At 46.3% G+C, this 25208-nt stretch overlaps 1 protein-coding gene across 1 annotated transcript in view; it reads left to right on the top strand.

The window, feature by feature from the left end:
* VEPH1 (ventricular zone expressed PH domain containing 1) overlaps positions 1 to 19236 on the top strand; it is a 97051-nt gene extending 77815 nt beyond the window's left edge. The window contains exons 16-18 of the mRNA XM_075033179.1: positions 4143 to 4260; positions 14026 to 14162; positions 18866 to 19236. Coding sequence (XP_074889280.1) covers positions 4143 to 4260; positions 14026 to 14162; positions 18866 to 19102 — 492 coding nt within the window. The 3' untranslated portion in view covers positions 19103 to 19236. The remainder of the gene's footprint in view (positions 1 to 4142; positions 4261 to 14025; positions 14163 to 18865) is intronic.
* Positions 19237 to 25208: the final 5972 nt, after the last annotated feature.

Below are 25208 nucleotides of genomic sequence, written 5' to 3'. Positions count from 1 at the left end.
AAATGTGTCCAACACCCCAGAAACGTGATTAGTCTCCAGTGCATCAGTTGCATAATCCTACTACTGCTCAGATACTAGTGTTTGGCCTATTTTGGGAACTTCCATCACTCCATGACATTAAGAGTATCTTTGAGCTCCCAAAATAACAGAGCTGGAAAATGAGATACTGATCTTCACTGATTTAATGAATTAAGCAGTGAACCGAAGTTTGGAAACTCCAGGAGCTGCAGATTGCCTAACAGCCTTTGGAAGCTGAAGACAGTCAGGCAGGTGTAATGCATCTAAAATGGTAGAAGACTTTAATATTCAGTCTTGGTCTCCGCAGTATGCTGCTGGATTTACTTTCTCAGTTTTGTTTTTGCTTATTAATACAGAACCTGAGTTTGTTTCTAGTGAAATTTCCGTTCAGTTTACTGAGAAAAATCCCACTGAGTTTTCTGGGAGCGAGACCTAGGCCTGCCCTAAGGAAGATTTCCTTTAGCTTTTACATTCCCCAAAAATCTGGCCACAGCATTCCTGGGATGACCTAGTCCTTACTTTGCTTGACAGACTAAGCTTCTGCGGTGATCTGAAATTTTTGTTTCAGAAGTTCTTCCCATTGCCATAGAACTTCAAATATTGTGAATTGATTGACAAAATTATTGTAGTTGTTTATATTATTCCTCTGCCAATAGTGCAGGAAGCAAAATTATGGGGGTGTGGTTGTTTCAGTAAGCGTAGCACTTTAAATTTAAAATATTTTTAAATCTATTGATACAAATGCAGTATCAGCATCCTGTATTACATTTTGCATTAAGTTTTATGCGTCGTGTGACAGCAATGTCTGATTGCTTTATCAGAACTGAGGAATTTCTGTGCTGTAAGTACGTGGGGAAGGTCTGACCCCCAGCAGCCAACGGGAACCACAGCGGAGTCGGTGCTGCCACACTGCTCTGCAGTCACTCCGCTTCTGCCCTCTGACCCTGGGGCTAATCCAGAGTAAATGAATTTAGACTTCTTTTTCGGTATGTATTCTAAAGCATTTTGCAAACCTGGAGAAAAATCTATTACGTCAATGATTTGTTCCAGAGTAAATTCTGAGAAATAGTTTCAGATCTACATCACTGTAAGCGATTTCTGAATTTGGCCCAAGGTGCGTGTGCAAGGAATTGCAGCGAATACCTGGCTTACAGAAAGCATGTCGTGTTTCACTGGGCAAGCCTGTTCATGCCACAAAAAATATTTATACAACACGGCTTAAGATGTGCCAGAAGTAAAGCGTTTCCAGATGTACATCCTTACAGATTTCCGTTTGGTTGCTTCATAGTTCTTTATCAAAGTACAGGCAGGCCACATTACAAAAACTAAGCCCCTTTTGAGCTCGTTGCTGAATTCTTTGTGTTGACTCATGCTGTGTCAGAAGAGTGAGATGGTGACTACTTTACGAGCCCTATGTGATGCCTTAAAGAGAGTCTTTTGTTAAGCAGTGTTGCAATAGAATAATTAACATTTTTAAGCTATTGTTAGTTCTGTTCCTCCCTTGCCTTTGTTTGCTATCTCACTTACGCAGCAGAAAGAAGTGCCGCGTTTTCACAATGGAGTCACTGAAATTTTCAAGATGATGGAGCATGGGGATGAGATAAATCTCTCCTCTCCAATTAAGCTTTTTCCTCCTGCTTCCCCTCCTGAAATAAGTGGCTTATTGCAGATTGTTTCAAGTGTACTAGAGTACAGAGTGGAAAAGAAAGATTGCTGCATTGATATTTCAGGGATGCTTGTTCTCTTTCAGTCTAGAGTTGCCTCACTGCAGCCACTAGAAGATTTTTTTTCACAGGATGGAGAAGCTCCCAGGCTTTCTGTTCAGCGTCATCCATGTTCCCTTACAACGTCCTACCTGAGAGCAGTACCATTGTTATTTTGCCCATCTTCTGCCCTCCCAGATGCCACAGCAGGAGGAGGATCAGGGCGCATTGCTGGCCATGCTCTGCCCCGCTCTGCCCCTCCGTCGGGAGCCTGCGGCAGGGAGAAGACCCTGGGGGGGCTGCTGTGGTCTGTCCCTCCCGAGGACTCGGCTCTCCTGCCCAGGCAGGATCTGCTCGGGATCCCACGCCACGCACAAAGTGTCTGAAGGGAGGCAGTGGAGCCTCGGACTGTCAGATCCAACACCGAGCGACTGGCCAGAGAAATAGGGAGAGAAGCTGCGCAGCGCTCCTGCTGCACAGGGCAGCAGCCAGCTAAATTCCTCCAGTGTACAGAATTCCTCTTTGGAGGAAAGTAAGAACTTCAGCAATGTATAAAGAGCTGTTACAGGGCAAAATAATCAAGTTTTACCCAGGATCCCTAGTATAAGCCAGTTTGAGCGTGCTGGGGCAGGGCAGCCCAGCAGCCGGCTGCGCAGAGGTACGGATGGAGCTCCGACCCCAGCAAGCAGGCACTGGAGGCATACGGAATTGCAAAGCCAAACGTTACGAGGGATCCTGGGAATGCAGGGGACGTCTCTGCTGCAGCCTGGCCGCTCACCTCCCAGGCGAGGACAGAGCAAAGAGCTGGGCTGTGGGGCTGCTGCCCTGCAAACCCTCTTGCAAACAAAGCCAACATGTGTCTGAGCCCTTCGTCCTGCGATCGTTCTCTTCCCGGGAGTTGTGAAGCCCGTTTCTCTGCATGTTCAAGCTGGAAAGGGAAGAAAACCTTTGTCGTTGGAGCTTCTCAGGTGACATGAGTCGTGCTCCCTGTTGTGCCCTGCCATCCCTCCTTCACACAGCCTGAAATCCATCAGGAGATGGCCTCTGGTGTGCAGGGGTGGGGGGCACCTGAGAACCCCTGTTAAGTTAAAACTCAACTTTTGGCTCAGCTGAGCTTGTTATCTGGGGCGATGGCTAGAGGACTGAAGTGGTCTTGGGCATTTCGGTTCTTGCGAAAACAGCCAGTTCCTGCCCATTTCTGGGGTTGAAAGAGGCTGGGGAGGAGAGATGCCGTGCCACCGGGTCTCCCTGAGCCAGCCGGCCTCCTGCTCCCTGTCCTTCACTAAAGCTTTTCTGAAAAGGCCTGAATCGAACAACTCCGTCCCTTGTACAGCCTTGTTCAGTGTGATGAACTGATGTCCCTGGCAAGGGATGGTATTTTCCCTGCTGACTGCGTAAATCCGTGTTTTCTTTGGGCTGCAGCGTGCAGTGTTGCAGATCTCTGAAGACCCCACACAAATAAATAGGAATGTTTTCTAAGCGGTCCTGGCAATTCCCTTTGTGTTTGCAGCGAGTAACTTGGTTGCTGTTATTTAACACCAACGTTTGTTTAAGTGTGAGATCACATTCTGTTTTAAAATTAAATAACGCAGTTTAAAACACACTGAATTATACAGTGTTATTAATTGCCTCAAAAGGAGTATCCTCCAGCTTTTCCCATACTTGAAGCTACAAGTATACTTTCTGTAGGTTTCTTTGATCAAGTTAGACATTCAGTTTACTTTGCAGATGCATAATGCTTACTTTCCTGGCTTGTCACTGGCAGAATAACATTGTATTTCCCTGGGTATGTTTCGTGTGAGCTAAATCAGTCCCGTTGTAGCTGTGTTTTTGAAAAAGTTCATATTAACATTCATATTAAACATTCATATTAGTGCTTTTCACAGGGGGCTGGTTTCAGAGCCTACATTCTTTCTTTAAAAAAAAAAGAAAAAGTAAAAGTAAAGTGGTCCCTAGCCACTAACTCCTCTGCTCTGATGGGGGATCCAGCTGGACAGGAGGAAGCCCCCAGCACTGCAGCGTGTTAGCAGAGACCACTACCTTCTGGCTCATTGACAAAGTCCTGAGAGAGGGCTGGAGGTAATAAAAGTGGTTCAGCTGGTAGGAAACGTGCTGCTGAGGACAGGACTGCTGAGCGTGCTGCTGGCAGCAGTGTTGAAGAGGCAAAAAAAAATCCCAGACCAGTCCTTTGCCTCCTACAGACCAATATATGATTTATATATTAGCTGCTACTGATGATAGAGAGAGATACATCCTGCTTAGCACATTTGCCCCGGCAGGTTGCGTGTCCGCAGGAGACATATGGAAAAGGACGCTCGTCGGCACCCGCTGCGCGTCCCTCTGTGATTTCTGGTTACGAGCTGTTAACCGTACAGCGGTTCACCTCGTGAGTGAGTTTGGTTTTTCTTATTATTGGCCTAGGACCTGGACCACGTGCAGATGCACCTGGAAGAAGTGAGGTTCTTTGATTTATTCGGCTACAGCGAGGAAGCGGGAACTTGGCAGTGTTTCATGTGCAATAACCCTGAAAAGGCAACAGGTAAGTGGTCTGCCTTCGGCGCCGGTGGGCTGCGCGTGGTGGTGGAGTTGTGGTGGGTGAAGAGCGGAGCTCACAGGTAACGCTCTGTCTCTGGTGATGGTGGCAGAGGTCTGGGAAAAGGGAAAGCAAACTTTCCAGCATAGCCCAGGCAGCGTCTATTTTAATTTGAATTCTCCATTAAACTCCTCTCGTCTCAGCATCTCTGATGACAGATAGTCAAGCACAAACCTTATTTGGCCTATGCTTCGAGGGATACAATCCAAAAATTAATGTAGACTCATAAATCTGCATGACTACTAACCCCTGAGGAGTGGGAGGGATCCACACCTATCTCGCAGTGTCCGGATAAAAGAGGTGCATCTGCTGGACCACATCCCACGTCCTCTGGAGGCTGCACAGGTGCCACGTGTCAGGGGACGTTGGCATAGATACTACAGCCAGTTCTGAGAACGAAGACGACATGAATCATTTGCTTTAATATAATCAAATCCATAGTATGCATCTTCTTAGGAACAAGGCAAAGCTCTAGAACAGCCATAATACTTCAGCTATATCAAAAAACAAGGTGAGTGGAAACCACACTTTTTCCCAGGTAAAGGATCCTGGTGACCTTTTTTTGAAGTTTTCTGATACTCATGTGTTTTAGATCAGTGTACTGAAATTCAGAGGAATGGCCTTTTTCTTAGATGTTTTTTGCCACTCTGTAAAAGTCTGCACAATTCTTGCCAAGAATTTTGAATATTTGGGCCAAGCCTTTGAATAATTGGCTGTTTCAGCTATTTATTTTAACAGCTAGCATCTCTTTATATTTCATCAAACCTGAATTTAGTAAGTCTTGCAAGAGTGGCACAGCCTCTGCTTCAGGCCGGGCTGCCCGTGCTCATTTCGTGAGTGTTTGACCATCTTCCTCCTTCCACGACTCTCATGGGACTCAACAACCATAAAAGAAATCATGGTTTGAGCTGAAATTTCGTCTCAGTACTGTGGTCTTGCTGTGGTTTGTCCATCACATCGGTGATAGATGCATGTCAAGCTACAAGGAAAAGGAGTCTGTCTGTCTTAAAATTTCAAAGCTTAATGAAATAGCTTTGTTTTGAATTTTCAAAGACATTTAACTAGTCCAAAAAGGGGAGTGTTTGTAGCAAGCTATTGATTATGCTGGTAGGACAGCTGTATTGGAGCCAGCAGACCAGATGAAGGTGGCAAAGGCAAACCTTGGGGGTGACGTGAGGCACCATTTCTTTATTGATGCCACGGGTTTTGCTGATGACGCTAGTCTGGAGACCTCAAAGGACGGCTGACACCTTGCTTCCCTGTTGCTCTCCTGCCGAAACGCCGTGTCCTTCAAGGAGAGGTCTAAGAAGGGCTGGAAGCATGACGCGGCGCGGGGAGGTCCACGTGGCACAGCACCACGGCTCTGCTGAGAGGAGCATGGTGTTGAGACTGAGATCTAGACCCCACCAGTACGACCAGTATAGAGCTGGTATTTTCAAATGGGTCTGAACTCAAGGCAAACGGCACTAAAAGGCTGCGACAGCAGGCAGCAATTCCCAGTGAGCTCTTCAGTACTCTTTGGTTAGTGCAACAAGAGCTTACAAAAGCAGGGAATGTCTCTGTACCGCTGACAAGAGGCTCTTGAGTCTGTTTGCAGAGCACTTGAGCTGACATCTCGAGTAGGGTAAACTGTATATTCTGCCTGACGCCGGTGGTCCTCGGGAGCGTAACGCCTGCCGTGGAGCTCGGCACGCCGCCTTTCTCACTGACTCATCGTTGTTTCAGGCTGGTGAAAAGTCACGTCGCAGCGTTGTAGATAATAGATTTGGTGTTGCGATATCCCGCAGAGATGAGGGAGAAGGCCACGACTCTTCTAAGGGTTCACCATTTCCCCTAGCTGCTCTGAAAAGACTGCAATGAAATGCGTGTGCCGATCCCACTTCCCGGAGTGTGTAAATACATTTCTCCATTCACGCTCTGGGGTCAATGGAAGGGATGAACCCATTCAAAACTCTGCCCTACAGCCTGAGCGATTTCCACCCAGCAGCACAGCGGTTCTCTCCTTCCCAAGAAGTGCCCAAATCTGCTCCACGGGGAGATGTGCGAACACGGGAGCACTTGGCCAGCTGGGCGAGGGGGGGCTGCCCTCAATGCCCCCCAGCTGCGGAGGGTGATGGGAGATCACCCAGCAGGCCTGGGCACAAATTAGACTTTCATTCCTATATGCTGATATTTATAGAGGCCTTTGTAAATCTAGTGCCTCCTTTAGAAGTGGAAAAAAAAGTTTATTTATTTTTTTTAGTTACCTTTTTTCTAGCTTGTGTCTGTACGATGTCAACTAAAGCCCAATGGAAGAAAAATGCATATACAGTGTTAAGGCACTAAGTGAAATGCTACCTCCTCAGCAGACGCAATAACTTGAGACTTTGCTTTCTTGCATGGAGGATGCCTGGACATTTGGAAAAATGTTTTCCCTCCTCAAGCACGGCGGGCACCAAGGGTGATACCTGGAGTTTGCGAGGTTATCGCTGCCCACAGGTCTGCCTGCTTCTCCCCTGTTCACAGAGGTTTCCAGCCTGTCCTCCTCCCTGCCCGGCCACCGGCTGTCTCTTTGTCTCTCTTTGTCTCAGTTTAAAGAAAATTTTGTAAGAAAGGCACGTTGTGAATATCATGATTTGCTTCACAGTTCTAAAAGCCTTCAGAAGACCAAGAAAATAAAGTATTGAATGGTTCATATGAAAGCTCAGGTGTAGGAAAGGAAAGTGGAAGATAGTCCTCAGTGGAATAAAAATCTGCAGGTGAATGACAAATTCGCCTTAGTGTTGGTGATGTAGAGCTGTGGCAGCTGGGAAAAGTCATACCAGAGTGGGAAACACTCCAGGGTTTTTTTGGGTTTATAAGATCTGACACAAGAAAGAGGATTCAGAGGTCTCCTTGCATTGGTAAGAAACGTAAAGGCTGTAAAACATCTTTATTTTCATTCCACGATGGGACAGACCCTTTGAAATCCCAAATACTTTAGAAAGACAAGAAAGTAATTTCTTCCTCTCAGCAATGCTGTTTAGCAACTAAATTCTTCTTAAAGAAGGAATTCAGAGGCAAATTCTTCTTCTATTATTGTCTTTTGTTTTTTGTTAGTGTTGGTTTTCGTTGCATTTTTTGGATGCCGTGTTGCAAGATGCCATTTATCCTCCAGACTTAGGAAAGCATTATGCCTTAAAGCCTCGATCTTGCCTTAGGATGCCAGATTAATGATGGTTTTTTCGGATGTAGCTGGGAGGATTTTTGGAGCCGGACTACACTTGGAGACTGAGTTTGTGAGGAAAGAGGCAGTTATGCTTAGGCAATGTGGTGGGTGTACCCAAAGTGGCAATTAACCCAGAGAAAGTTTGAATATTTCTCATGCATTCTTCTGATTGCAAAGCATTTCTTACACAGCCATGCTTCTCCAGAAGTGCTGTTAAATCATCCCTAATTGTTTTTTTCCTGCCACTCAGGAAGAGCATTCCCACAAATCCCACTCATCTGCTCAAATACACGTATGTGCCCTGACTGTGCAGCTGGTCTCAGAGCTAGGAAAACCAGGTTACACTTTTTTTTTTTTTTTTTTTTAATGACAACCATTCAAGCACAGATACAAGGCATTTGAAATTTTGGTAAATGCAGTGTGTGCCTCTTGTTAGGAAAAGCCGTCCTTTAAGAGCCTCATTTCAACATAACCTCCTGTATTGACAGTTGGCTTCACAAGCTCTTGCACAAAAAAATTCAGTAAAACCACTTGATAGCCGGAGAGGGAATTGCAGTACATTCCCTATTCTGGAAGCTTACAAAGAAATTGCAGTAATCCCTGTGGGCTGCAGAAGAGACATTGTGCCCATGGGCAATGATTCGGGTAAAACTGAGGGGTTTTTTTATGAATTCCTCTTTAAAAAAGCAATTCACTCAGAATAGCCTACACCATATTAACTTCTGAATACATTTATCTTTTGCTAGCAGTGGTGATTATCTAGTGAACTGAAATATCCCAGCTATAATGCTTGCTTGAAAATTATAAAAAGTGGCATTCAGTAATGTGCCCTTTCCAGGTTTTCAACAAAACCAACTGTGATGATTAATGAGAGAGAGTGAATCCATATTCCCTTAGGTTAATTGCATTTATCTTCATCTGCTTGCCACCCACACATTCCATTCTTTCAACTTAATAGAGGTTTATTATCATTGAGATCATTCATGATTGGACTGAATTTTTGTGGATGATTCTATGTTTCATCAAATGCAAGATTGAATGCTTTGGTTTTTATCTGTCTTGAGTTCATCTTGGAAGAGTTTGGAGGTTTTTTTACTTTTTATCCAGTACCCAAACTACTTAAAGCTTGATGCATTGTAGCTCTGCAGAGAAAGCAAGATACAATTAATAGAAAATAATTCCAATGGACACTTACATCAATGGGTACTATTCAGGGTTAAATTGATTTTGGGGTTAGTGTGTCTATATTGAGATGGTTTAGGAAGCAATGGACATTACAGTAAATAATTTTTCATTTTGAGTTTGGGTAATATTTTTAGCTTCATTGTGTGTTCTGCAGGGAAAAAAAGCGATGAAAAATATATAGTAAATACAACCTTTTGAATTCTTTAACTCATTTTTGCAAGCTAAAGATCTCATCATACATACATGTCAGCATACCAGAACACAGAGTGATTTCAAACCCAGAGACGATGTGATCACCTAGTTTGACTTTGTATAAAACAATAGTCAAAGAATCTAGTCCAGTAATGCTTATATCAAAGAAATGTTTTCTCTTTGATCTGTATTACTTTTGCATATTTTTCTAAAGATGCCTAAACCTGATTTTTAAAAGTCAAGTGAAGGAGAACCCGTGACATGCCCAAGTTGTTGCTCAGGTAATTTAACCACACTGTTAAAATGTGGGTTTATTTCTAGCCTATCTCTAAACACTGCATCACATTATGCCCTTCCCTGCTATGCAGAAAATCTCTATTTGTAGACTTTACCATGTCACATCTTGATCTTTGCTTGGGCAAATTAAGGAGAACACACGTCATTAGTTTCCCGTGATATGAATAATCATATGAAAGATCAGTCTTAAATAATTCTTCTATCACTTTCCTGGAGTCTTTTAATTTGTCCTTTTTCGTGCAAGGTGAAGAAATCAAAACCAGACATAATTTTCCAATAATTAATATGTGTATAAGGAATATGCACACGCCAATTGGCAGCTGATTGCATTTTAAAAAAAAAATCTTCTAACTGTATTAGAAGTGCAGATGCTTCTTTCAAATAACCCTGCTCTGCCGTGGAAAGCAGTGGGAGTCACCAGCTACTGAATTTGGGTTTGGGAAGAGTTCAGACAGAAGAGTAAACCTCTGCATTTCTGAGGCAGGATGTATTTACTCATGGTGTCCTTTGCTCCGTGCACTTACTCCTACTCTGCACACAGCAGGCATGGAATGGCTACAGCGGTGACTGAGTAAAATCCCAAAGAGGATTAGGACAGGCTTCCCCAAGGGGTTTGGGGGCTGAAGCTCTTGCCCTGTGAGGGGGGGCTGAGGGACAAGAGCTGGTGCAGGCAGGGCTGAAGGGGGACTCCGTAGTAGTCTGCCCGTAACTACAAGGAGGTCATCAAGAAGACAGAGCCAGGCTCTTTTCGGTGGTGTGTGGTGGGAGGGCAAGAGATAACAGGCATAAATTGGAAGAGGAGAGGTTCAGACTGCTGACGAGGGAAAACTTTCCCACCATGAGGATGATCAAGCATTGGAACAGCGTGCCTAGAGATGATGTTGAGATTTTCAAGTCCGGGATGGATAAATCCATGAGCAACCTAGTCTGACCCCATAGGTGACCTTGCTTTGAGCAGGAGGTTGGTTGAGAGACCTCTTCAGCTCTCTTCCAGCTGAATTATTCTGTGATTCTGTGAAGTTAACCACAATGAAAATAAGCAAAAGGACTTAGAAAAATATTGGAAAATAGCTTCATTCTTATCTTTCATGGATCTTTTTCTTCTAATCAGACCCTCAGACATACTGGCATCAGATTCATTACGACGACTTTGGAAGCTGACATCAGAATTCCCCATGGGCTTCTTTGTGGATGTACACGAGAAGTGCTCTGTTAGCATTGCTTCCAGCCACCGGGTGCTTAAAGAGAGATCAGCGTTTCTTTAGTAAATCCTGGTTTTGAAAGATTTTGGCCATAAGAATCCACTTTCGGCCAAAACTGCACATTCACTTTCTCTCTCATGTTGCATTCCTGACCACCAACCATCTCTGTATCTTCTGGTCTCCGAACTTTTTGTGCTTTACACCTTCTTAGTTTGGGTTAAAGTATGTTCCTACTGCACTGGAATCAGTATCGTGGCCATTCCTGCGGGACCAGGAGCCAGGCAGATGCACAAGACCCAACCACTGAGCAATTGTCTTTTCATATCAAGTCCTTCTTTTGCTGTATCGAGATGTTTATACAGCTGTCATCATGCTCTGAAAGTCACTGTGCACATTATGAATTCTTTATTGTTATCATGTAGGAGTAAAAAATCTTTTCCTGTCCTACCTTTGTCATTTTTTATTAAAGTCAAGTTCTCTCCTCTTTCTTTTATGCACACTCCAGGAAAGCTTACTCCTCAGTGCTGCTGGTTTGAGTTTCTCAGATTCACAGCTCTTTGCTCTGTCTCTCACTGGGTAGGCTGTCACAGCGGTTCTGACACTTCATCTTGGGAGACGATATGGAGCCATGCCCTGTTATTATCACCCACATGCTACTGAGATGGTAATTTCCTGACACCAAACTGCATATTCTCATGGTGAGAAAACATCCTCCACCAAGAGAGTTCACATGTGAGTGGCAAATTATGGGAATGACAGGGATATTACCCTGTACATCATTAAGCTGTGTTTTACACAAGCCTCTGTTTTGCTTTGTCCCGTGCCAGTTTGGGTGGTGTAACGCGTTGGTGCTGGCGTGCAGATATACAGAAAAGAGCTGCTGCATCAAGCTAGGGATGCAGCGGGCTGTGAGAAGCAGAGCATGACCTGGTTTTGTCATGGAAATCACAGCTGCAGTTCCCCATCGAAGCTGAAACTTGGCCACCCCCCCTTTCCATTCAGTCCGTCTCCTTCCAAAAACTCCCTATCTACAGAGACAGAAATATTTATAGTCTTTCTTGAGGAAATTGAAATAGTACACACTGAAGACCCCCAAAGCCTGCCTCTCTGCCAACATAAACAAAGCTGGGGAAAAAATACATTCTTTATCTAAATCTGATGCATTATATTTGCATTGTTTGTTTTTCCTCTACCAGACAGGAGGTAGTGAAGAGAGGTATGTGTCCAAAAAGCCATAAAGCCTTTAAAACCCCAGGTGCTACCTTGCCTGCCCCACTCACCTCGCGTCCTTAGCATCACACCAACCTACTGCATTTTGGGCTCTGAAAGGCTCATGCACAGACAAAAGCAAACACTTTCCAGCAAAAGCGTTCCTGGATAAACTTTTGTGCTAAGGTATGTAAGTACGGCCAGCCAGAGGATAACTGACCGTCTGACAGATGCCGGGAAGGATTCCAAGGCAAACAGCACATCAAAAAACATCCGTTCTCAGACTGCTTACGCCTTGGACTGCTCTTCAGTCTATCTGATCCATCATCTCCTGTCTATCCGTGTAAAAATAGAAGAGAAAGAAAAAAGAAACCCAGCCGTGGTATTAGAGAATTTTTAAATTGTTTGCTCCATACACAAAGGGCAGTGGCTCGAGCTTGCTCTGCGGTTGTGGTTTAAAGCCCATGGTGATCCCCTTGGTTGCTGGGCTTTTCTTGTGCTGGAAAATTCCTTTTTGCGTGCAAGGTTTGGGAATGCTCCTCCAGCTCCCAAAACCTCGCGTGCTTCTAGCCGAGGTAAGTGCCAGTGAATATTGATCACAGGTGAGCATCGTGGTCACAGGGCTGGTGGTAGAAGTGGCCACAACCTTATAAACACGCTGTAAATGAAAGCACAAGGCTTCCCAATATTCACGCAGTGCTTTGAATTCTGAAAGTATTTTTAAATATAGCAATAATTTTGCAATAAGGGGAAAAAAGGGCTTCTTTCCCTTTCTTAGAGACTTTATTTGGTTTTTATTTTTAAGGGAATTGGTTGAAGGAAAATCTGTAGTGGCAAACATAAGTTATTTTTCTAAGGCAAATTGAAGCCACTTTTCAGGCCACTATAGAAGATGAACTGACTGGAAAGTGGCTGAGCTGCAGGTAAGGTAGCTGAGTGTGTCTGTATTTCTGCTTCCATGCTGATGACAGTCATTACGGTTACTGAACTCTATACTCTACAGTATATATTTTTAATTACATTTTAGATTATTCTTGGGCAATGTGCTATAGCGCAGGTCATCAGCGGGGGGGACAGAAGCTTTTGTGTCTCTCCTTCTCCTCCTTCCTTGTCTTTGGCTTGGGCAGAGTTACCCATCCTTGTATTTGAAGTAGGCTCTGTAAGGACGGCGTTTAGGTGCACACATGGCAGAAATGCTGGTTTAGCTCTTACCACCTAGGGCACAGGCGAGGCAGTGTTATTGGCCAATGACATGTTAAGTTTGTAAGTAAATTTTGCCATAAGATGGTAAAACATCCATGTCCTCAATGGGTAACGTGATGAAACGACCCTGACTCTTCCTGAGGGAGCAGGACAGACACCGGGTCCCTGGGGGCTGAGCTGTGAGTTCCTCCGGCCTTTGGCAGTCCAGATGTCAAAATAAATTGTGTTATTTTAGAAATGCAAAAATGATAGAAATTAGCACATTCCCAACCAGTCAGTGCTGTGAGATTTACAGGATGTAAGTAACTCTGGGCTTGTTGTAAGGATTATTTTTTTACAAAATGGATTGCTAATGTTAAATGACTTTTGAAATATTCCTGAAGTGAGAACTAGAAAAGATAATAAAGATGTAACAGGGAGTGACCTCTACAAAATGCAGGGCTAGATTGTTTCTCGAACACTGGATAAGGGAGGGCTGATAATAAATGCATCCCTTTCCCAAGAGAAGGAGGACTTGTGTCTCGGAAGGGTGAGGAAGGGAAGGGTCATGTCTGGGAGGCAAAGCCCTGGGACTCACCAACCCCTTTCTCAGCCAAAAGTCTCATTTCTGGGCTGGAATTACCTACAAGAGGTTGGCAGTTGTTCCAGTGGGGTGGCACCTGGTCTCTCAGCCTCACGCACACATCCCACTTCTGGCTCTTAATTCCTTCTCCATAGGGCTGCTGCTGCGATGAAGCAAGCTATTGCAGTTAATGGAGAGTGATATCCTCAAAATATTCCTATCCATAATACTCCACAGCAGGAATATAACTGTACTGAGCTCTGTAGTGTGGACTAAAGCCTCAGAGACAACATAAATAACTACTTTCAATTCCATGAAATTAAAAATTATTACTTATAATACAACAATTGGGAGGCGTGATGGCAGGGAGAAGCGTGTGATGGTGGGGAGAAGTACGTGATGGCTAAGGGAACAGAAAAAGTGATGGACTTTTGGATGGATGAGGAGTCCGAGCTGTCAGCTCCATCTGCTAGGCCTCCCAAGCAAATATGACTAAGGGCTGAAATGTCTTTCTGAAGTGACAGCTGAATGCTTGAGGTCAGGAGGAATGCGGTCTTGGAGCTGACACAGCTAAACTGCAAAATAACTTTTCTGCATCGCAGCAAAAGCCTGGCTTTCAGCTGGGGCAAAGGGAGGACAGAAATAACCCCCGCGTTGTGTGTTCACCTCCGCAGTTGTAAATCAGGATGGCCAACCTCTGATTGAAGGCAAGCTTAAAGAGAAGCAAGTCCGGTGGAAGTTTATCAAAAGGTGGAAAACTCGCTACTTCACTCTGGCTGGCAACCAGCTGCTTTTTCGGAAAGGAAAATCTGTAAGTCGGAAGACCATCAGTTTGATTTTTCTCTTTCCCTCCTCCCCAGCACCATTCCCCAGAGGTTTTTAACCGCTCAGCTTTGCCCATGGTCTCTCTACGCTGCGTGGCTAACTTCAGCCACGGGGTTGCTCACCAGCTTGAGTTAGATTTTTCTCTCTGGATCAAGAGCGTGAGATTTTCAAGAGTGCTCGGCGTCAGACTGGCGCTACTCTTGTTCAACCAACAAATGCCCAGGGCTCAGCACTGCGACTCAGTAATTTATACCCCACTAGCTGGTGACCTGTGCCCGAGCATCGTCCCCTCTGCCTCGAGGCATCCCAGGGTCACCTCTCGGATATTGCAAAAGCTTCTGTTCCTGAAGGAATTACAGTGGGTTAAAAAACAGTTTCCAGTCTTGACCAGCGATTCTTTATTTCCTTGAATAAACACAAATTCAATAAATTCTGCTCAGGTAAATATATTTTTTCCACTTGCAAAGCGCATGGCATGGGACAGCGAGGTATGCAGCGGCCACAGCCAACGTGCTGCAAATGAGGTGTCATTTCTGGGTCCCCAGTTTTCATGGGACCAGCAGTGTTTGCTGGGGAGATGGTTGTTCAGCACATCTGGAAAGTCAGGCCCTTCTGAACACCTCAGGGCAGTCTCCAAAATCAAGCAACTGCTCACCTTTCTTGAAAGGCTTGCCTGGTTTTGTACATTAATAACTGTTCTTGAGATGACAGCATTATAATTGGTGTTATATGTGCAGGAAATACACTTGTGTATTTAGAGCAAGGTGATGCTAAAATGCTTTTCTTGCAAAGGAACAGAGGGCTTTTTGCTTTCACTTCTACCCTCATCTAAATTCAGTGAAATTCTGTTGAAATTTCTGTGAAATTGTTTGAAATTTATACCGATAGGACTCAGAGACAAGTGTGTCCGAGGGCATGGAAGAGCAGGTAACTGAATCCAGTCCTCATTAGTTATTACTTCTCAGTTACGAGAAACTCATTTTCTTCAGCTTTTCACAATGAGCATTATCAAACATTGTGCAAAATAGTCTACTTATTTTTGTTACAAGAGCTCTCTGTTAAATAATCCAGGAATAGCAGCATCTTCCAACTATAGCCAAACCATAATATTTCTGGTAAATAATCTTTATTTTTATAGAAACTTAGTAAAGCTCTTTAAGCTTCCCAAATGGCTTTCTGAGCCCCTTCCTATAAGAAATACAACAGGGTGTCCTGCCTAGGAGGAACACGTACCTCTTGTGGGACAATACAATCCTTCTAAAAGCAGGTGGTTCAGGAAGCAGCCTTTTCCTTACTTTCTAGTGACTTTTTCTGATGTTTTGGTTGAGATTCTGAAGACAGTTTAATCTATACATGTCCCATAGCTACAGCTCAGTACTGGCTGATGCTCACTTTTGAAAGAGTGTCAGAGTAATTGTCATTTTTTAGCAAGTCGATTGGCTTATAGAAATGTATTTAACAGAATGGCTTTAATTAGCTATCCAAACAAGCCAGGCATAAGGCACAACAGAATACCTTGATTACTCCTGGGATGCAATCACCTGCTTAGATTTGCATTCTCCGTGCTCCCTGTGTTCACGTGGGGACCGTACAATGCACCGCAGGCGGGTGAAGCTGGCAGATTAGATTGTTGACCAGCAGATTTTGCAAAACAGCGTAATTCATATAGATTAACTTTCCCTTTTTAACTGGCAAACTCGAGGCTGCTTTGCTTTTTTTTGAAGTTGAACACAAATACCTGGACTGGTTCGTCAGCGTAGCAGGCTGGCGCGCAGCCCCCCCGAGACAGCAGCAGGGTTATTGCGCCTGGGTAATCAGTCTTTCAAGCTGGTGCGTTATATCCTGTTACATTTTTGGCCTAAATTTGAGAGTCAAGTTAACCATTGCTTGGGTTGCAGCCTGGAGCAACCCTGAGCCCACCAGTTTAGGTCGCACACGTGCCCTGGGCTGACCGTTGCAGCCACCAAATGCAAAATTTTAAGCCCTTTAAGCAGGGCTGGAGGTCTGAAGCCTCACAGAAGTGGATTGGACAATAAAAGTGTGTGATTTTCAGATCCCACGGGAGGTCTGCTCCTGCACACCTCCGGCACCCTGCGGGACAACCAGTTCCGCGCCTCACTGGCCGGGGACGGGTGCCGAAAGCATTGCAAGCGCGGGGCTACAGGCTATGACCAGCCAAAGCGGTGGTGGAAGCTCCTGCCCGGCTCTATCTGGTGCTTGTTTCAGTCTTTGAGGCCGGACAGAGCTTGCCTGGCCAAGCACGACAGCTCTGCCCCATCATCTCTGGCGTTGCAGAGCAGGGCTGGGTGCTGCGTGGGTGTTTGGACTTTGCTGCTCACTTAAAAATACAAACCTAACACAGAGGAGGTATTGTGAGATGGCCAGCTGGCTGTGCCTGCTTATTGCTGGAGCCCCACCACGAACCCTCCCTTCGTCAAGTAACCGTGTGGACAATATTCGCTCTGTGTGAGCAACTGTATGGCCAGTGGGTAAAGGGGAGGCAGGAGAAAACCAAAATATAAGAGGTCCAAAAAAGAGCCACATCCTAAAGTCCTGGAAAATTGTGGTAAATTCCTTCCACAGAAATGTGCCTAGGGTACAATCAACCTTCTTTAGCGAGTTGAGGTCAAATGTTGTGTGGTAATGAAGGGAGTATATAATTTTTGCTAGGTAGGCTTCTAAGTGTAAGGGTCTGGCACATGGGGTGCAAAGTTTTCGTTCTCGAGTCTATCGTTGCTTTGCATTTTCTGTGATAAAATTTTCATAATGTTTATCCCAGGTCAGATGTCAGTGCAGAGCCAGCTTAACACTGTCGATAAAGCCTTAGTTGGTGTTTGTGGGTGCAGGGGAGGGTATGCCACTGCTGTGGTCCTGTGGTTGTGCATGGGGAACCAACGATGGCTCTGGAAACGTTTGTTCCCATGTGAAGTTAGAGATGAACTTCATTGTTCATGGAAAGTCATTTGGTCAGAACTGAACATCTTAGTGGGAAATTATCCATTTAAAGAGAACTTCTCACATGTGGAATAGGATCCCTGATAAAAAATGAATGAGACAGACAAATAAAAGTTCCACCCCAGAATGAGCAACAGCAACACCAGGGGATGGGGCTGTGCTGGGAGGATGACGGCTCTGCCCTGTCCTTGCCGTTCGCAGCCCACGGACCTCCCGTGTCCCAGAGGGGTCCGTCTGCTCCCCCAGCCGCTGGCGCTGCCGAGGGGTCTCTTGACGGAGAGCTGGTCCGGTCAAGGGATGGACTTCAGTGCTGTTTTGTGTTAGAAAGGAGGGGATTGCCCAGGCAAGTGCCCGTGGCACTTCAGGAACGTAGGAGAGCTTGACTGTAAATAATACATATGTATACAATACAGAAGAGCTCCGAAAGTTGGGAAACGCATCCAGGGTATTCAATATGGATGTGGAAAAATGGCAGGTCAGTGGTAATGGTAGGGGACTATCAAATCCCAGAGGGGAACCGCAGCCATTGGGCTTGGGACTTCTTTTGGATGGTCTTTTCGGATGAGAAGAGTAGAATGTTCCTGGTTCTTTCCCAGAAGGACTGAGATGTTATTGCAGGAGAAGTCTCCCTGCCCAGTTCTGGTCCTGCATTTCAGAGCTGGCCTGCTGGGAGAGCAGATGACGCTGGGGCAGGCAGAGCAGCTCCGGAGACAGCAGCTCCCACACTGCAGCCTCTCCCAAGTCGTGCTCAGCTCCTGCAAGATAATTAGCCACTAATTCTCACTCAGAACAGTCCAGACCTTTCCTGTAGGATAGGTTCAGAAAGCTTTTGGAAAATCTGCCTTGCTCCTCTTGGTAAAAAGTGTAAGAAGCTCAACAGGAGAAACATAAAATATTCTGGAGGAAACAGGGCCTTGGGCTTAAACTTCTCACCTAGAGACCCAATTTGTACATTTTTAATGAGCTCATGAACCTCTCCTCCCGCAGGAAACTTCCATGATTTTGTACAACTATCTTTTATGCTTCCTGCATTATATTTCTTACAATGACACTAAGATTTCCTAGACTTACCTACTTTATACGTTTTCAAACAAAACTGCAACTGAGCTGTCCCGTATTCTCCATTCCCCATGGAGAAATGCCATGATTTCCCTCACATTCCTGGGTCAGACTCAAGGTATCTCTTCTGTTTTCAAAACCAGCAAAAGGAGTTGCTGCTTCCATTTTTGGGTGGAGATTCTGAGAAAGGAAACAACTTACCACTGCTTAAGAGAAGACAGCTTTCTTCAGTCCCCAAGGACTGGCTGATTTTTGTACCTAGGAAGCTTTTGCCATTGGCACCAGTTGTACCTGGAACCGTTAACAGAGGTCACCATTATTAAAAGCCAGAGAAAGGAAGATCCAAGCCCACGTTAACAGCTGAAGCTGGAACTAAAAAGTACAGATGCTGAGGGGGAAGAGCTCACGGGCATCAGCATGGACCCTTGGCCATTGGGTGCTGTAGACCACGACAGCCCATGAAAGCCGATGGTGTTCAGTAGGGGAGTGTGGCACTGCGTGGGGGTGGGAAAGGGGGTTCTAACTCCCCTAAGGCATTTTTGGGAAGTGCCCATCAGTGCGTTTGCCCGCAGGAGCAATGTTTACAAGCCCAGCTCTAGAGACGTCAACTGTTTGCTAAGATGGTGGAAGCTCTACCAGATGAACTTGGTTTTGTCTGTCTCCCCTCTGTTTCAGAAAGACGACCCCGACGACTGCCCCATCGAGCTCAGCAAGGTGCAGAGCGTTAAAGTGGTGGCAAAGAAGCGCAGGGACCGCAGTCTGCCCCGGGCCTTTGAGATCTTCACCGACAGCAAGACCTACGTTTTCAAGGCCAAAGACGAGAAGAACGCCGAAGAATGGCTTCAGTGCATCAACGTCGCCGTGGCCCAGGCTAAAGAGCGGGAGAGCCGAGAGGCCACCACCTACCTGTAGAGCTGCGGGCACCTCCGTGGCCGTGCCAGCAAACCAAACGTGTCTGGGACTGCTCCGGCACGGAGCATCCCACTGCCATACCGTGGACCTCTTTTACCTGCAAAAGCCCCGTTGGCTCCGGGATCGTGGGAAACTGTGGGGAAGACGGGGTGTTAGCATGGGCTAGGGAGAGCTTTGTGCAGGGCGAGAGGTCTAAGGCATCAATAATGCTACCCGGTGATGGCGTGCCACCACGCGGGAGTGCTCCCTGGCACCGGGACGTTGGCTGGTGTGGAAACAGCTTCCACGTCCCGGTGTGAAATGCAATTTTTTGTCTTCAGCCTAATGGCCTGCAAGCCAGGAGACGTGGTTAGAAACGAACCTGGACCCCATCCCCTCAGCCTTTGCTTCTGAGATGCACAAGGTCTCGGTGGCTTGAATGCCAAGAGCATTCGAGTGCATAAGGACTTTCTGCTTTCCTCAATCACTTTCTGTCTGTAAAAAGATAATTTTCCTTCTTATTTAATCTCAGTGTACTTTATCCTTTTACTGTTTATATGTGTCTGTGGAAAAAATCAAATTTGCTGCTTCTTTCAGGTTTGAAATTGAGCCATTTTAAAGATTTAATACTGCTGAAAAATAATTTTAAATACTTAACCATTTTGATTTCCCCTCTTTTTCCTGCTTTTTCTCCCCTTTGTAACTGAATGTAATTTTAAAAATTTATTTTCCTTTCTTTCTTTAATTGCCTTTTCTGTTCTGTAACTTTTCAAAATTTCTCTAGAACTGGAAAATTCCCAGTTTGGTTGATTTTCTTGGTCACTCTCAAATGATTCCAAAGTGGAGGAAGTGCTGTAGAAAAGACTGAAAGCAAAAAAGGAAAAGAGGGGGGGAAAAAAGAATGAGAAGTCTGCAAGTGAAGAAATGAACTCAGAGATCATTCAGGGCTGAGTAGGAATAAAATTTGAAATTTTCCAACCTAGAAAAACGTATCTTTTGCAAAAAAGTTGTTGCCAAAAAGGGGCAGTTGAGGGGGGGGGAAATCAGGGGAAAAAATGAACTGTAATGCTTTCTACTGTAATATGTGTCTTCCACTCAGTAGCAAAGGGAGCTCACAGCTCTTTTGAAAGTTCCTTGCAGAGCACGGCAATATAATCTGCTTTCTGAAATTTTCTCGTGTCGACTTTCTGTAGCGTTTGCTGGGTGAGTTTTGGCTTTGGCTGTGGGGACAGGAGGGCAGCAGGGGCTGGTGAGGGTGGCTCGGGCGGCTGTGACATGCCAGGGGTCATCAAAACTGCTTGGGGAACGGGGGCAAGAGGAATGACATGGGAAATAAATTCGGATTAAAGTCTATTGAGTAAAGCTAGTGCTGGTGCTGCCGAGTCAAGCCTGTTCTCAGCGATCACCACGAGGTTTATGTCTCATATCACGGTTCTCTGTTGGGGTGCAGCTTGAATGGCTGTATACCTCTGAATTTACAGCCTGGTTTTTCCACCATCCCAACCGTTCCCAGCTCTCTGGATTTCACTGGGGCTGCTGCCGGTCAGCGGCTCTGAAAGTGGGGAGGAGAAGATGGGCATGAAGCTGAGCAAGGGCTGGAAGAGGTGCGGAGGGAATGGGACCTGAGGGATTTAACTTCATGGTTTGGTGTCTGCTTCCTTGATGTGGTGGTTCAGCGGGGTTCACGGCCCAAAGCTTGGAGTCTTGTAGCATGCCATAGACATATTTATCTTTGGAGTCTGATAACTTGCAAGCACTGAGTGTTGCTGGTGTTTGTCTCTCCGGCTGCCAGAGCTCTGTAATTTGTTACACTGACGGGTAAGATGCTAACGTTTGGTAATGAGCATTTACTTGAATCAGAACGAGAAAAAATTAGTTTATGGTACCATAAGAGTGCCTCAGTTCTGCTGCCAGGTCAGAGCTAAGGGCTGCCCGATCCCTTGCAGCAGCCAGAGCTGGCAGCTCCAGAGACATATTTCCCAACCTCACCCATCAAAGCACCATCAAACCTTTTGGGGAGAAACACCATGGACCCTGGAGCAGTACCAATGCAATGAATTTCCATTACAGTGAAATGAAAATCAGGCTAAACTTTGAAAGGCTGTTTGCTATTTCTGTGTCCTCCTTTTTGTTGCCTGCGCTTGTGGGGACGTCTGGGTTTCTTTGCTTGGTTTTTTCCCCATTATTTTCAATCATTTCCCAGACCCGGCGGTGATGTGCGTGGAGGCCCCAGGGAACAGCGGAGCACCGGGGAACTGGCAGAAAGACGCCGAGACCTTGAGCCACGCATGGGCAGCGTGCAGTGAGCGCAGGGTGGAAAATAAAAGCAAACAAGCTCAAAATTGGTTTGGGGCAGGATTAATCCGAGGTGAGCAGGCTCTGACAGTGACCTTCTGGTGGCAGGGATGGTGGACCTGCCTGGTGCCAACATGCTGCCTGCCCATAGCCCTGATACCACCTTTCCAAACCAACCCTCCAGCCTGGAGACATCCTCGTTCCCCCGGTTGTGCCACCCAGCTGTCCTCTTCCTCCTTGTCCACTGAGCACCAGCTGGACCAATCCCAAATCATATCTTTTCCAACTCTCCACGTTTTCCCCAAATCCTCTTTGAGACAGCGAAACAAAACGGGTAATTCCTTCCTTATGCTCGCGCGCTCCTTCCCCGGCTCCTGCAGGAGTTCGTGTATGTTTGTTTTGTTTTGCTCGAGGGTCTCCAGCATTTCCCGAGACCTGGTTCCTCCCAGCGCTGATGGGCTGGAGCCGACCTCCAGCCCCGCGGACCTCTGCAGCGCATCTCAGCCAGCGCTTCAGCCCGGGCTCCTAACACGAGTCAAACCACTGACCTGGCACCTGTGCCCTGGAAGGTCAGCAAGCCCTGGCCTGAAAAGACAATATTTAATTTCCAACATTCCCATGCTGACTGGAGAAGGAAGTGCCGATAGATCGCACCACGTGGCCGGCGGCTGAGAGCAAAGTGGTTGCTGAAGCATTCCTGGATGATGGAAAATGAGGGCGGGCTTTAAAGCTGGCCATAGGTTTGCAGATTGAAAAGATAAATTTGCATTGACACTAATGATGTCAGAGGGGAAAGAGAAGACCTCAGTCAATGGCCCGTGCAATGCCTTAACCAGCTCCAGACTTCCCGATGCTCTCGGTGCTCCGGAGAGATGCTGCAGTGTTCGAATTCCTGAAAATTCTTGCAACAACTAAAATGTGGAGATGAGTGTTAGATCATAGAATGTAGCAAAGTGTTCAGAACAACTTCGTTAAAGCTAAATTGAGTCACAGAAAATATCAAAAGCCCATCTAGGACCAGTCCATCCAAGCAAGTCTATGGACGTCAGCGTAGGTCGCCTGGCCGGGCAGAGTCCAGCTCCCCGGTGCAGAGCTCCATCCCGCTCCCTGTCACTTACACGGAATCAGGCAACGTGCCTTGTGCCAATAATACAATATTATAGTACTTACAACTTCTATTACACTTCACGCCTCTAAAACACATGAAGTCAAATTCAAGCCTGATGTTGAAGACCAAAAGCAGGGGTTTTGGGGGGAAGATGCACCCTTTTTGCCTGCGACCCTTTATTTGCTGTTATCTCAGTGACACGGGGCGGTTTGTTTAGAGTTGCTCGTGCACAGCGTACGAAGCAGGCTTGATGCAGACAGCCTGCCCTCCAGGACTTCATACAGCATGTAAGGAGTGGGGAAGAAGTCTATGGTAAATTGCGTATTATGTCCATACAAATAATGCAGGTCTGCGGACAGGACTGCTGCCACCTCTCCTGCCTCTGGATGTAAATGAAGCCGTGGAGCCAAACCTCGATTTAAAGGCAGCAGTGAAAGGGTAAGAAAAGACATACAATGGGAAATTTCTGCGGCCTCTCTGGCACACAAGGAAAGATTTCAGCCATTTAATTTTCAATACCTGGACCAATAAATCCTTACTTTACCCACAGGACACACTATTGAGTCTAATGGGAATGAAGTTAATTCATAGGTGTGAACTTGTGGATTTATGGTCTTAAGTTCCAGAATTACATCCTATACTAAACACTGAATTCACCCACCGAGGCATGTCACTGGAGTTCAACGATACAGTAAGTTGGCCATTAAAAACATATTTTACAGACAAAATAGTCTGTATTTCTTAATCTTGATGCCAAGTTTCAGTCTGCCACCTATGCATTACACCATCGATTTAACGCACCTGCTTATCTGTGTGTATGTATGTACAAACTCATGTTGTCACCTATCTGACCAAGTATGGGGATGTGCAAATCGGGGCTGAGCATCCACTTCGCCATCAAGTGATTTCCAGGTCTGAGGGTGAAATTCGTGTATGGGGCAAACGCGGCTCTGCTTCACCTGCTGTCTCAAGGCTTTGTCATCAGCACTTGGCTGTCACCAGTCGCTTACATCCTTCCTTTCAATCTCGACGTGATTGAAACAATATGGAATGCATAGCTGTGTAGTTAGAGAGACCCTGCGTTCTGTGCCAAAAAATAATTGCATAAAATAAGAAGCTTAGCCACACTTCTCCTGTCTTAAATTAAAACTTGGAATAAAATAAAAGAGAAATTCAGCTGGCAACTCATTCTAGTCATCCTCCTAAAAGGAGAAACACAGAAATCATCAATCTAGTTATGATGAGAGCAGGGAGATTTAAAAATAAAAATAAAAAAATCCCACTGTTGCAAATTTTCTTCTCGAGCAAATATATAAATAGTTTTTATTGGTTCTTTTTAAAATAGCATGTATTGAAACACTCTAGATTTAAATAGCTGCTGCCCTCTGAACAGGGAACATGTTGGTCGTTCCTGCTACGCAGCATTTTCTTGGTTTGTTTGCTCATCCCTCGCAGGAACCACCCCGGCCCTCCGCGAAGACGACATGAGAGCTCCCCGCGGCTTCGGCCTCGGGTCCCTGGGCACGGGAGCGTGTGTGGCTGCGCTCTCGGAAAAAGGGATGCAAACGCCCTCCTCAGCTGCAGCACCGGGACGCTGCCGAGCGTCCGCTCCTCTCTGCCAGGAAACAATCTGCCTTCTGTCTTGCACAACTTCTGGGACAAAAGATGTCATTGTCTTCCCGGGGGTGGGGGGCGCGTTCACCTTTGCTGAAGAATCCCGTTATTCAGACTGCGTTTGGCGGAGGAAAGGAGCTTCGCTCCCATGGAGAGAGGGACGAGTCCCAGCCCTGGCCCTGTGGGACACCAAACCCAGCTGGTGTATCAGATACCGCGCTGCCTCCCGCTCCCCGGGGGCAGCAGTGGTGCTGTTTCCACGGGGTCCGTGAAAGCAGGCAAGATTTGGGGGGGTCCTGGCTGCGACACCGGGCCTCAGCCAGCCGGTCCCCCCGTTACGGCGAGGCATGGCCTCCCAGAGCCGTGGCACAAGGCGGCCCGGAGCACGGGCTGCCAACGGGGAGAGCTCCCAGCCCAAACCAACACCCTCCAGCCCTCTCTGCGTACTGGGCGGACAGACCGAGGTTTGGGATCTAAACCTGAGCCTACAGCTACAAAGCCGGACCAAAATCCAGACCTGAACACTCCTGAATGCGAGTAATTTCCAAGCCTAACCTGAGTTTTACAGATCAGCATAACTTCTCTAGGCAACATAATTCTTCAAAATACTGGCTCCAGCTTATGTGAACATTTTTATGTAAGGACAATAATCCACTTTTTGCGGGAAGAGTTGATGTCCACCGTGACTTCTGCACCACATCACGTGTATCTTTCAGGAATCCAAGCCTGGGCGAGTGTGTGGCCTCACATTACACTCAAGAACAACTGGTATTTCAGCATCACTTCTTCGCCCGTCTGACGATATGACAACAAAGGGGAACAGTCCGACGTTTTTGGCACAGAAGAGCTGGCTCACACCTCTCGGGCTATAGACCAGCTTCATCACGTAGCACTTCTGCAGAGCGGACAGGAGCCTGGGACCCATCCGTGGGCTAACGCAACGTGGGGAGCAACTCTCCCGCTGGCGGGGTGGGAGCTGGCAAAATCGGAGCGGAGTGGGGTGGCCAGCGGTGGGACGAGCTGGCTTCCAGCTGTCTGCAATGGCAACCGTCTGCACTGACCAGTGCAATCCGCAGCACCGGACCGCTGGACCAAAGCTGTGCTGTGAAA

This window comes from Buteo buteo, chromosome 7 (assembly GCF_964188355.1).
Source record: "Buteo buteo chromosome 7, bButBut1.hap1.1, whole genome shotgun sequence".
NCBI lineage: Eukaryota > Metazoa > Chordata > Aves > Accipitriformes > Accipitridae > Buteo > Buteo buteo.
The sequence above is the reverse complement of the archived record's forward strand: the minus strand, read 5'-3'. Positions and strand labels throughout refer to the sequence as shown.